Raw genomic sequence first — 14136 nt, forward strand, 5'->3', positions numbered from 1 at the left:
CTTTAAATTATTGTATTGTAGTATTAAGTGTGACAGTGTATGTGCACATGCGTTGCTGTGTTTCAAGCTCCTATTTTAGTAAGGGATGTTGGAGCCCCAGCAAGTCTGTCCACGCAAATAATGCACCAAGCCATCTGGAATTGTGACCTAGTTTATTAGGAAGAAAAAGGTTGAGAAAGGGCTTTTTTATTTAAAAAAAATAAAAAAATCTGCTCAATTCTGAGCATGAACTATAGCAAACACACATTGCACTGCATGAAGTCAACATAGTAAAGCCTTTAGTTATAGAATTTGTAAAAGCAAACGTTTCAGGATGTAACACTTCAAAATACATAGGGATGACAAATGACCAGCAGTAAAGGTGTAGTTAACCTTCACTTTTTATGCGAATTGTAACATAAATATCAATAGAGGCTACGATAAGAAGGGTGAGAAGAGAGTTTCCTAGGTCTGTTGTAGTGAAGATTGTCAATTCACAGTAGACAGTAATGTCCTAGTTACCAGCAAAGTGTTTTTGTGCATGCTTGTACTATAACTGAACTCTGTTTGCAGCAACTGAATCTTCGTATTATTAATTATGTTGTAATCATCTACGGACATGCCACTGCTCTTCTTGGAATAGGACAACCTGAGGTATGACGTTAAGCCACTATATTGTTTTTATTCAAAATTTTAGTTTAGGTAGTTGGCCATCCATTTTTGTCTCTTTTTAACAGGCATAAAATTAGTAGGGAAGGAAAGCTTTGGTGGTATTTCAGAATCATACAGTTTAATATCTGGGACTAGTTCTTTAATGGTTTTTGATATACCAAATAAAATTTCTTTTTAAGCTTTCAAATGAGATTCTTAGGTATTAACAAAGTATAATAAATTATTTTTCTTCTACTTCGTTGTAATTTGGTTATGCACTAGTCTTTCCAGCACAAACATTCTGCTTCTAAAACAAGAGAGAGAATGCTTTTGGTTCTGGAAGACACCAAAACAGAAGTGTGGGTTGTTTGGGTTTTTTTGGGAGGTTGTTTGGGGTTTTTTCCTGCAGTGTTTAAAAATATTCAATGTCTTACAATAAGCTTAAAAATGTCTGGGTGTTTGTAGCTCACTGGGCTCAATAATTTAATTTCATTACTTCAGAGGCACCCCGTGTTTACAAAATAAGTTTGTTTTCTTTTAAAGAAAGGAAAGCCTTTGTGTGTGATCATAAGGTTGCTTAATTCCATTTACTGTTCATTCATAAGACTGATCAAAGAATAGGGCATACTGACCCACTCTACTGGAGCAAAAAAAAAAGGAGAGAAAAAGCAAAAAGCTTCTGGCAAAGAGTCACATATTTTTGTCTTAAATTTATTTTGAAGGCATTGACAAAGGCCGAAAACCAGTTTAAGACAATAATTGAACAGTACCAGGAAGAAAGATTTTGTTGTTTGGCATATTATGGAATTGGAAAAGTATACCTCAGACAAAACAGGTTAGTATATGTTGTGAATGGGTGATTTAGGTCACTTGAAGAACTGCTGTCAAAGGTGTTAGCAAAGTGGTTTTAATATGATGTAAAAGTGTGACTTAATGAAGTTCAATGGCAAGGTTCACTCTAATAATTACTGCATGGGAAAACATACAGAGGAAAATGGAGTTACACTTGAGTCAGAATGACTCACAGAGAGACCGGGGATGCAAAGAGTATGGGAGACCCTCCCGTTGAGTCACGAGGTTCAGAAAGGACCCCCTTGCTTTCTGAACTCCTTCTCAGAGAGGAATCTAGGTGTGGCTGGATCCAGACTTAGTCCCAGACTTGGTCAACAGTATATGTCTAAAGGATTGTATGTGCATGTTTCATTAGCATCAATTCAGCATTCAATGGAAGTTACCAAGGCAAAACCAAAGTTGTTATACTACAGGGTTATGTGCAATACCAGTTGCATACCAAAGATCTGCCATTGATAAAACGTCTCTCTGCCTTGAGGAGCAACCCTGAGAGGCGCCCCAGCTCAAGGGGAGATCACCACCATGCAGCCAGGCTGCCTAGCAGGGAGAGCTCAAAGAGGGCTCACTTAGGCTGTCATACTTATGGGATAAAGCGGTTGGCTCGTAGTCAAATTACATGCAATGGAAAAGATATGCATGAGACTCATAGAATCATAGAATCTTCATGGTTGGAAGGGACCTTTGAGATCATCAAGTCCAACCATACACACACAAAAAAGACCCCCTACAATCATTGTACCTTGTACCCCAAATTTTCTTTGTTACTTGATAAATGAACCTTGGAAAAGCCACACACTAGTCATGTGTTAATTGCATGACTGGTGTTCCAAGCTCATATGCATCGATGCTCACTGTATCACTCTGCTCCTATATGGGTTTTCAGAGAACATACTGGAACTAGAGGAGTTCTTGGCCTGGCTACGGCTCTCCTTTTCCTCCTTTGGAGCCTCTATCAAACTACTGCTAGTTTCGTTAAGGGGTTGAGTGCATCCGTCACGGTATAATAGAAAGCTTCAATTTTTGATACAAAAAATATTTTAATTTAAGAAATGATGTGTGGGGTTTTTTTAATTACTCTTTGTTAATCACTAAATCCATACGGCAGACTGATTGATTACAACTTTAAGTTTGTTACTGCTAAGGATGTAATGGAAGCCGCTGAATTGAGCGGACACCAGGGTATGGGGATATGACTGACCAGCACACCCTTGCAGTGGAGGAGAGCTCATAGGAGAAGGGCAAAAAATGATGATCTTGTTGGGGGGAGGAGGGCATGGAAAATGTATTGTAAAGTAAGCTGAGCTTATCTCAACACCAGGGAGACTGGAGAGTAACCTTGGTTTTAGATAAGGCAGCTGCACCAGTGAGTCATTGAGTTCCCTGAGACAGATAAAGAGTAATGTTTTCCTGGGCTAGTCAGCCCAGCATTGGAGGGTGGGGGAGGAGGGGTGTGTATGTGGCTCATCAGAACATAAAGTGCAGAAACTGGACAGCTAATAAACTTGAGAGCAAAGAGCTTGAGCTGGCTTCAACCTACATATCCCTGGTGGTATTTTTTCCCTGCATCCTGAGGGTAAGCATATAGAGACAGGTAACGGGAATCATGTTTGTATTGATTAAACTGTGTATTGCAATTGCTATGTTACGCTTGTGTTGTGATCTCAGTATATCACTGTGCTGCTCTACTTAATCAAAATCCCCAGTAACGCCTGTGATGGGTTGACCTTGGCTGGTGGACAGACCCTCATCCAGCTGCGCTCCCACTCCTCCTCCTTAACTGGAGAGGGGGAGAAATTAAGATGAAAAAAGCCCAGGGGTTGAGATAAAGACGGGGAGGTGACTTGCTAATTACAGGCATAGGCAAAACAGACTCAACTTGAGGAAAAATAATGTATTTATTGTCTGTTAAAATATAGTTGGATGGTGGGAAACAAAGTAAGAAAACTAAAATCTCCTTCCCCAACACCCCCCCGCTTTATCTCAGGCTCACTTCACTCCCTCATTCCTGACTCCTCTACCTCCTCCTCCACTGACCTGCCCAAAGGGATGGGGAATGGGGGTTGTGATCAGCCCGTAACAGCTCCTCCATGCCTGGAGCACCTCTTCCCTTCCTTGTTCTTACCTTGGTGCTTGAAGGGCTGTTTCTCAATTATTTTTTTCCCTTACTCCTCACAGCCGTGCAGTATGTTTTGTCCTTTATTACCCATGCTTTCTCTGAGGTGCTGCCATCTTGCCTGAGGGGCTCAGCTGTGCCCTGTGGAGTCCTGTTCCTTGGAGCCCAGAAGCTGCCCCTGCAGCACTTGTCCCCACCCCCCCGCCCAACCTTGCCACCTAAACCCAATACAGTGACAAATAAATAAGTTTGATATTAAACCTTAAGCCCTCCTCCTGTGGAATATCTAAAAGCACCTGGTCAGAGAGTGTTGGACACTGAGAGGGGATTCTTCCTTCCCACTGCTGCAGCGTAGCCAGCTGCAGTCTGAGACCCAGGGGGTGTCTGTGGTTCAGTCCCATGGATGTGGCTGTTGTTTCCCTTGGCAGTGTTGAGCTGTAGTGAGGCTGCGTGTGTGTCCCAAAGAAATGTGTACGCACACACACAACAACACAGCTGGCTACCCAGACTGTGCCAGGCAGAGCAGCTCCCATGTATAGCACTACCTGAACTCATGTAAAACGCAAGTGTAGGTAGCAGAGTCCTGTACCTCCTCCCTGCCTGATGAGGGTTGAAGGTCCCTGGTGAACATACACGTGCCCCCACTCTCTGTATTGACAAGCACACCCACGTTTATGGGTCTCTTGAATATCAGTGCAGGCTCTGTTTGCCTCCTGTCTGTGCCTGGGCTCTGAGTCCCTTCCCCAGGCTGGCTTACTGGCTCACCCTTTGAGTCTTTTATACTGAAGAGTCCTTAAACAGATAACTTAATGAAACAGGTGCTCTTTCATTCCACATACTCTTACAGTTACCTTTTTTTTTTTTCCCTTGGATCATAAAGTGAATCGTGAAAGTATTATAGACTGTGCAGAAGTTATTCATATGTGATCTGAACATGTACCGTTTTCAAACTTCAGATTTTCAGATGCGCTTGATCAGTTCGTGAAATCACAAACAATGGTTAATCACAAGATTGTACCTGGAGTATTAACTTGGCCCACAACATCTTGGGTCATTGAAGAGACACGAACAGAGAATTTACAGGTATGTTAAAAAAAAAAAAAAGGCATAAAACCCTGTTCTGTCAAATGGCCTTTCCAAAAAATAAAAAAAATGTTGTCATCCTTCTCCCTTCCTCCCTGCGTGCCCACTTCCCTCTCACCCCCATTGTCAAAGGCAAGGAAAGATGGGGGGCGAAAGGGAGGTTTTGTCCTGAAACAGCCAGTGGAAGTGTTACTGCTCATTGTTGTTGTCAGCCCCAAAGCCTGATCTTTGTAGAGCAAAACTCTTGCGATGACAAATTTGAACACGTGGGAAGCATCCTGTTTACAGCACAAGGGCAGGGACTCTGTGTCAGGCTTTATGCTTGGGTATTTCTATGTAATAATGTGGTTCTAACGGCTAATGAAGTGTTTCTTAATGTGTTAACTTCTTAGTTGCATGTTACCAAACTTTAACTAGATTTGAATACTATGTAGAATGTAATGCTACAGAGAACCGGTTAAAAATTTGAGTTAGCAAAAATGTGATGTTGCAAATTGCAGCAGTGGTGCTATATTTAAAACTAAATAGGAGAGCATGACCGTGTAGTTCGTGGTTGATGCAGTAAGACTTGCATGGTAGAATTCCCTGTTTGACTTGAAAAATCTAACTGGTGCTTCTGGCACTACAAATGGCTTTGTCACACTGAACAGTTTGTTGGTTTGTTTTTTGTTTTGTTTTTTTTTTTTTTTTTTAAATAATATTATTCTTATTGTTTTTAAACTATAATTTGAGTCACTGTTATTTGTGAAGAGTTTCAGGATAAACCATGCCACGAGAGGCAAGACACGAGCTTCTCTGCACAGAGGCAGTCTGACACAGTAGAACATGCTAGGTTATTCAGTCTATGAACTTTGCTATTTATACTGACCTGTTTAGTTTCTGGTAGAAGCAGCAGCACAGTTGTTGCCTAAAAAAAACCTGTCCTACAGATTTCGTATAGACCCCAGATGACACCACAGTAGTGTGGCCACAGTAATACATCAGAGCTGTGGGACTTGTAGAGAGCATAATGCAAATATCTGAAAGGCTGTAACCGGTAGTCGTCTTTGGTTTTTTGTTGGGTTTTTGTTTTGTTTTGTTTTTTCTCCTAATAATGTTTTCTTAATCTGGGCCCAGTGCTGACCCTGTGGGACTTGAACTGACTTTACATAAAGCCATTGTAATGTCTGTGCCTCAGACGCTATTCTGGGAGATGTCACTAGCTCCAGTGTAGGGCCAGGTCTGAGCTGCCCGTGGGAATGTACTTGGTGTAACCCAGATCCCAGGTGAGGCACTCCTGAAATGCTGGGAAATGGCAGAAATGAGCAGACGCTCCATTTTCATCACATTATCTGAGTAATCTAGCCCCATCATTTTGGCAATGGAAAACTTACTAGTTTCTCATGTGTTTGGAATTGGTCAGCATGTAAACATCAGTCCAAGATAAACCTGTATGCAGGGAAGCCATGAGTACTTAGCTGATAGCAGTTCCAATGAGCTTTTGAATATTTTGCCATAAAAGGACAATCTTCCATAGCTTTCACTAGAAGAGAGTTGTTGTTTTGATATTAATTGTTTGCTGTTCAAAAGTGATGTGTGTTTCACTGCAGAGTTCCCTAGAAGTTTATAATTAGATATTGAGTATTTTCCTGGTTTCTGTGCTATTCATCTTATCATTTTGTGTTTGTCAGTTGATTTTAAAGAATTGTATTGAGGAATGCAAGTTCCCTCCAGAACCAGATGCAATTTGTCGATATCAACAATGCCATGGCCACTCCAAAATCCAAATATTTTTTACAGACCCAGACTTTAAGGTAAATTTTTAGTTTAAAAGGGTTTGGGAAATAAAGCTTCACATTTACATGTTTTTTGTCCCCCTTCATATTAAATAGCTGTCTGTAACACGCCATCTTACCCTATTTACTGTTAAGTTATGCGCTGTTTTATGTTGTTTTTCTTTAAAGATGTTAAATTCATACTATTTCTCAATGTTAGGGTTTTATACGTATTACTTGCTGTCAGCAATGTCGAGTGGAGTTTCATATCAGCTGTTGGAAAAAGTTGAAAACAACAAACTTCAGTGATAAAAATGATAAGGTAAGAGCTGTGTCAGACTATAAGCATTTTATTTTTTCTTTTTTTAGTCAAGATTATAGCATTCCTTTGCTTTGTGATAAGTGCAGTGCTACAGCCTGATGTTCCACCTACGTGAGAGTGTCAGGAGGAGAGACAGGAAAGAGGAGCCTCTTGCTAAATTATCTGACATTCAAGTGTGGGTAAAGGTTGCTGTTGTCAACAGAAGACAGACCTACCAGTGTAAAGGCATAATATGCCTGGCCTGTTTCTCCTGCTGCATCATTTATGTCCTCCCATATGGAAGTTTTATTCCTTCTACGATCTTGCTGTTGAAGCAACAGTGTATGTCTAAAGGAATTTTACAAAATACAGTATCAGCAGCCAGTATAAAATGAAGGTAAATCCAGGAAGCATGTGAACTCCTAAAAGAATATTCTTAAAATTGACTCTTGAACGTGAACTTGGAGGAGGAGGGTCTTTGCTTTGGGAATAACAGGTGTGTGCCACAGATCTAGGATCCTTTTGATTTGCAGTCCTTGCCAAGTCAGCACTTACTTTCCTCATCCAGTAGGAGCTTAGGACTGTGCTAGCTTTAATTACCTTGGTCACTTCAAATTTAGAAACTGTAATCTGTATAAAACCAAATATTTTTGTATGAATTTAAATGTCTTTGTTGCATGCATCGTTTTCTCCTACAGGATTTTCTTCAAGAACTGTGTTTCACTCCTGATTGTAAAGGCCTTATTTCAAAAATAGTTATTTTCAGTTCTTCGGGGCTGGTAAAATGTGAAGTAAGTAAATGTTCATATAAAATATGAAAATAATCTTTAAAATATTTACTCTGGTAAAGGAGATAAAGTGAAGATGAGAATGTAACTGCAAACTGATAGGTAATATGCTATCTTAACTACAGAATCTGAGCGTTATTTAGGAATGTTGATTACCTGTTCTCTTCTTAACTGTTCTTCTGGTGTAGTAGGCATTACCTTATGGTATTGGTTAGAATTGTCATGGATGGGAACTGGAATTTTGTTTCCTGTTTTGTTTGTGCAACGTGAAAGCAACTTCGTTAGTTTAACTCAGAGCTAATCTTGCTGAATGAAATTAACTGTATTGGAAGAGTGCCTTTAGCCTCTACAGAGACACAGCAAGGTGGATACTTTTTCCCAGAGCAGTATTGGTCTGTGAGAACCAAAAAAATGATTGTAAAGTTTGCTTCCTGCCCACTGGTAAAACAAAACAGCCTCCAGTTTTTCCTGACTTAGTGTTATCTTTCAACCTGTCTTTTCTGCAGTTAAAGAACTATTGCTAAATACCAAGTTGTAGCAGTAGAAGATAAGTTTAGGTAGACCTTCATGAGGCTTATGTGGGCTGCATTATCTCTTTCATAGGATTATTTTTACTGCTTTCCAAAGCTTCAAATGTTCCTGGGTTTTGAGTACAGCAATGTTGCATTGTAACCCAAATTTAATTAATATGATGTCACTTATTTTGGTAGTTTGAGCAAAAAATCACAAAGCCCAAGGAACCACCAAGACCCAGTATTAAACAGAAATGTTCAAGGTAAGCTCTCTACTGTTTAAAACTAAGTTGAATAAGTTTGAGAACAAAGCAGCTTTCTCTAAGATTGGTTTTCATGCCTTTTTAAGAATTGCTAAAATTTACACAAATACTGTGGAAAGCTATTCTCGCCCTTTGCCTCTGATAAACTAAAAAGTCTGGTAAAATACATTATGATCCAATTATAAAAGCATTTAATTAAGTTGTAAAAGAAGATACAGAGCTGCAGATGTATAACATGAGCACAGGAGGGCATTAATTGATATTGCTGAATAAATTATTGATAGCTCTCTAGTGGTCATACAGTTCTTTAAAAACAACATTTTCCGTTTGACCACAGGAAACACTTTTCAAATATACAGGGTATGAGTTGATGCAAATCTGATTTTCCGCACTTCTGTATTGAGAGATAAATTGTCCATTGCACCACTGACTTATCAGCAATTTAAATCAATAGTTTTTGAATATAAACTGCTGCAGTCATCTTTAAGTCTTTATACCTGAAACCTAATGGCATTGTGAAATATGTAGGCAGGGAAGTAACATGCTCTTTGTGGAAAGTGTGATTTGGAGGCTGCGTGCAGAATGTGAGGACTGTTTCTTTACTTTTGCTCTCCATTCATATCGTTCATTTGTGTTAAGATACTTAATTGGAATACTAAAAGAACGTGTGTCTGTAATTCTTCTTAATGGATTGAGTGTTTTAATCGCACTCAAATTTCAGTGCGCGTGTGTAGATTAAAATACCACCACTATTTTCAGTCTGAGATTGCAGGCATCATTCTATTCCTTACCCTTGCTAAAGGGAAGAAATTCAGGAAGATTTTTAGCTGGATGGGAGAAGTATCGACGTGTGGCCTAAGTTCAACACCACTGTTCCACAGAATCTACTATCTAACCAGCTTTGTGTGAATATTTAGAAAGTGTAAATAAAAACTGTATGTAATGATGCTACTTCAGCTGTTGATGCACATAGCTTTGATGTAACTGAGTTTACACTTTTTGGTCAAGTGAGGTTATAAATAATGAGGAATCATGCTGAGAGGGTAAACAAAATTGATTTTTAAAAGTTGAGGAAATCAAATGTTAATATTTGGTTCAAAATGCTGAGTTAAAAATTAAGAAAACAAACCTAATAGTATTCAAATTAATCCTAATTCAGACATCTTTAGTGGGAGTAAAAATTACTGCATCTTGAGGGTATTTTTACATTTACATACTTGATCTTTATGAAACTTTTATGAAATTTTGTGGTTTCTTAACTTGTAAATTAAAACTAGCTTTATTATATTTGTACTTTTCAGCATAATATTTTTTTAGTAGAATGGAGCTTATAGCTGTTGTAAGACATGAAAAATAACTGAGATGTGCCTAAGTCCTTTGGCAATTTATCTAAACTAATGTTAGGCTCACCGCTTACTTGCTTTTTTCAGTCTTAGGAAGTTAAAAATGAAACAAGAAAAAAAATTACGAAGAAAACATGCACGAGAAGAGGCACAGAATTCTGCTAAAAAGAAAACAGAAGAAAACGAGAAGGGAAACAAACCATCTCAATGTAGTGATCATAGTGGTATGTGGAAGTATAGACTGTTGTTCTGAGTTATCGTGAGGTAGCATTAATTAGCATTCTGAATGGCCTAAGTCAAATTATAGGAGCATACTAATATTGAACATAATCCCTCTCTTAAAGACTTGCATTTTCGCTTAAGATTACTTTCATTTCAGTTCTGTTTATCATTTGTAAATAACTATAAGATGTTAGTGTATGGTTAAGTTCCTTGTAGAAAAGCTTTATCCTTGCTTCGCTGGTTCATGAAGAAGGAGCCTGAAGAGGGTAAAGGCTCAAATTCCAAATTAGTCTATTTAACAGTGGTTTCAGGAAAAGCTTTATCCCCAACAAGTTAGGACACTGCTACAGGAAAAAAAAAAAAAAACAGAAAACAAACTGCATCTCAGATAAAGGAAGAATGTTATTCTAACTGCAGAAACTGCAGTAACTTGAAAAGTATATTTCAGAGGATTGGTGAAAATAAAATACTTCCACCTGTAAGTATGTAGGCAGATAATGTTTCAGCTTTTGCGTTCCGGTTATGTTGGTCTGCAGCATTCTGTATTTGAGGTGTGAACTTCCACTGTATTTTCTGTAAACCAAATTTTAAACAATGTTGTCTTAAATTTGTAATTCTAAGGCTAGTTTATACGGGAAGCTATGTATTCTGTAATGTTCAGTGTTGCAGTAAAACAAATAATTTGGACTAAGTGGTGGTGTTCACTCTCTGTATTTTAAAATTGATGTTTTTAATTGTGGTAAACAGACATGAAATTGTTTTGTTTGTTTTTTTTTTTTTTTAAAATCCCACTGTAGGTTATGTTCAGGATTTATATGCTGGTGATCGAGTCCTGCAGCATATCAGCCGAAATGCTGAGCAAATAAAAACAGCTGTTCGTGATGCTTCCAAACTATTAAAGGAATTACTTTCATGGTTTGTAATCAGTGAAGAGGATTACGCGTCATATTCCAAAGCTAGTAGCATGTCGCATGAAGTGATGGAGCAGCTCATCAGTTACTTAATTAATGAAAAAAACAGAGTAAAAACAAGGGGTTTTATCCATGTCCTGAGTGAGCTGGAAGAAGTGGATCCCAAGTTACACAAGTGGCTGAAACATCTTAACAACTTGGGTAGGCTATATGTTTATGGAATAGCAGAAGACCTTGCCCTGTCATAATTGTTCAGCTTGCAGATTAAAAGATAACGTCCCTATTTTCCAGTCTTGCTTTCTTAACTTTAAATGGTTAAGTGAAGCTTTCCCCTTTCCCATTTACTTGATTTTTAGCTAGGATTTCTAGAGAAGAAAGTATGACCATTGGTAACACAGGAATAACCTCTCTTGTTTCTGCAAGTAAAGCGTTCTAATGTGGGCAGGGCTTTGTACGTGTAGGACAGAGGAAATTGAACAGATTTATTTTTTTAATGTCTTTAAATTCCAGAATAGGCTTAAATGATAATCTTTGTATAATTAATCTGTTTCTGAAAAGTAAATCATGGTGGGGTTTGTGTCATAAAAAATTTAGCTGACTGTATAACTGTGAAGTAATTTAACTTTGGTAGTGTTGCCTTGCTGTGTAATTACCTATTGAATTTTTAATTGGATGAATGTAGAAGTTAGTTTTTCCAGGCAAAACGGACATAATATGCCAGAACGTTGCATGAGATTTGAGTTCTTAATTCTATTCTGTTGCATCAATGTCCTTTAAGGAATTTATATAGACTTATTATACAAATAATAATTTGTTGTTGACTAAGTAAAACTTATTTAAACTCCGTTTATCATTTTTGTTTGCATTTTCAAGATACAGAAGTGTTTACAAAATCTGTTTGAGCTACTATATGTTTAATTTCTAGAACAAACTGTTGCTCTTTGAAGAGAAATATCACACCATAAGCCCTACAACTGTGAAGCCAGAATGAAATGTTGATTTTCGTCTCTTCTAGGTCTGACCGCTACAAAGAACTTTCTCCTTCAATATGGACAACTTTTAAAAGAGCTTGACCTTTCTATTTTAACCACACTCTGGAATGAGAAATATGGTAGTAAATTTGACTATGTGACAACTAGTTCTGAAGACAAAGAAATTCATGATTATTTCTTAAAACCACCCATAGAGAAAACCCGTTGTTTTATATGGCTGTTAGAAGACAATAGAGAAAATTTTCCATTTCTTCATCAAGCTTTAGATGAATTCTTTGATAAAATGGGTAAGTATGCAATGGTCATCATTCTCACAAGCATTTTATTTTGCCTGTTTTCACACCGCATTTGATGGGGTCTGTAAATGTCTGAAACCTCAGCAAATTACTAACCGCCTCATTATATGGGATCTTCTGTGTTCCATGTTTAAAAGGCAATATGGCCTCAAAAGGCAAGCCACCTTTTTTTTTAGGTTACATTCTGCTCTTTTGTTTCCTGTGCCACAACAAGTGTGTGAGTTTACCTTTAAGCATATACAGTGTCCAACCAAAATAAGTATTATCTTTCAATTTAAGCATAAAGATTCTGCAGCTACAGTCTTTGAGATGCTTTGGTGGTATTTGATAAAGGATTATAATAATTATCGCTATAATTTCATAACTCACAATTATAAGTTATGTAAAATATTACTGTTTCTGTTTCTGAATTTGACTTTGTTATCCTTTCAATAGATGACCCTACCATTATATTAAAGAAGCAAGGAAATGAAAATATATCAGTAAGTGAACTTAATGTCTATTTAGTATAAGCTCAGAAACAAGTATGAATGTGGTGTTTTAAAAATGTGCAAAAGTGAATAGACATACATCTCTTGGTTTATTTTATATCATTATCCTGCAAACCTGATTAGAGATCTACTCTCTTGTTTTATCGTCTCCTGCCCCCCACTTTTCTTGAGGCATTTGAAGACTGCGTACCATTTTTCCTAAACTTCTGTCAGTAAAATACTTGTTTAGGGTTTTCTTTAGTTAAACCACAAACCAACAAGATACCTTTTAGATTATGAGCATTTCAAGGATGCAGATGAGGAAGCTGTAGTGACAGTGGATGAGGGTACGCAGATGTGCTGTATCACCTCCTTTGGACAGGGAAAACAAGGCAAATAAGGTGCACGGGAATAGCATTTACGTATTACTTGATAACAGGAGTTTGGTATTAACTTTAAAAAAAGTTGCTCTAAAAGAATCACTGAGGAATTTAAAAAAAAAAAAGTGCACGATTTACAAGCAGAGACTCTTACTAACTGCTATATCTGAATATTTACCATGACAACTGAACTTGAAGTGTGATTCTTCCCTGAGTGTGCTTAACTGGAATCTGCATAATTTTGGACACTTATTGTACTGTGCATTTTACAGTGCAAAGCGGAAGGTGCGTAACACAGCTTTACCTTCAGATGTCATTAAAGTAAGGCTAGGAATTTGACGTTTGTCCCGCTAATAAGCGAAGTAAATTTGAAGTGAGTTAGACATATTTTGCATTTGTTCATTACAATTTATAGATGCTTTTCAGATTCAACCCATAAGTCTTAAACTGTATGTTATTCTGAATCACTTTTTGGTTGGTATCTTAAGTAAAACCCATTATAATTGGCAGAAATATGTATTTCAGTTAATTATGTGTTTGAGGCATTCTCATTTAAAACTATTCTAGCCTGCAGATAAATTTATCTATACAAAACCAAGATTTACTTTTGATACAAAATAAATCTTTAGAGTTAGTTAATTAATTAGTATGTAACTTAACAAGATGTGAAATCCTTTGCTTTTTCATTTCATGAATTTGAAATCCAAGAAAGAAATGAAATCCATTATAATAAAACTACTTCTATTTCAACGTTACTTGTATCCTAAAATAAACTGGTAGTAAGTTACTGTTGGTAGAGTTATATTAATCTATAATCGCAGTCCTATTGAAAAGTGAAGATGCATATTAGTTACTTCATCACTGCCTGTCTTAAAAAATTGAAGTGACAGAACATTTGACAATCCTGTTAGCTTCTTGTTCCCCACACAAAACTGCACTGTCGCAGCTGCTTAAATAGGCAATTTCAGCTGTAAGGTAAAGAGTAAGCATCTGAAATACTAAAATGATAGAATATTCTGTTTTTAAAAATCAGCATTCTGTGCGTTTAAGAGGAAAATGATGAAAAGGAACAAAGTGGATCAAGTCTTTCAGAGCTCTGTTTCTTTTTGTGTTTTCCAGCTGGGGCTGGAGTGGAGAGGGGGAAGATTGCATGCTCAACCTTGTAAATCTTGCTCATCAAATCAGAATGAGGATTTTAATATGAAACTTCTTAAAATTTACATACT

General features: G+C 37.4%; 1 protein-coding gene across 11 annotated transcripts in view; it reads left to right on the forward strand.

The window, feature by feature from the left end:
- TTC3 (tetratricopeptide repeat domain 3) overlaps positions 1-14136 on the forward strand; it is a 66356-nt gene that overhangs the window by 33848 nt on the left and 18372 nt on the right. For all 11 annotated transcript variants that reach the window (XM_074601967.1, XM_074601975.1, XM_074601947.1 and 8 more), the window contains 11 exons: positions 553-633; positions 1353-1465; positions 4552-4678; positions 6349-6471; positions 6653-6754; positions 7432-7524; positions 8232-8296; positions 9727-9863; positions 10659-10973; positions 11788-12051; positions 12496-12542. In XM_074601967.1, the coding sequence (XP_074458068.1) occupies positions 553-633; positions 1353-1465; positions 4552-4678; positions 6349-6471; positions 6653-6754; positions 7432-7524; positions 8232-8296; positions 9727-9863; positions 10659-10973; positions 11788-12051; positions 12496-12542 (1467 nt within the window). The remainder of the gene's footprint in view (positions 1-552; positions 634-1352; positions 1466-4551; positions 4679-6348; positions 6472-6652; positions 6755-7431; positions 7525-8231; positions 8297-9726; positions 9864-10658; positions 10974-11787; positions 12052-12495; positions 12543-14136) is intronic.

This window comes from Larus michahellis, chromosome 1, assembly GCF_964199755.1.
Source record: "Larus michahellis chromosome 1, bLarMic1.1, whole genome shotgun sequence".
NCBI classification, from domain to species: Eukaryota; Metazoa; Chordata; class Aves; order Charadriiformes; family Laridae; genus Larus; species Larus michahellis.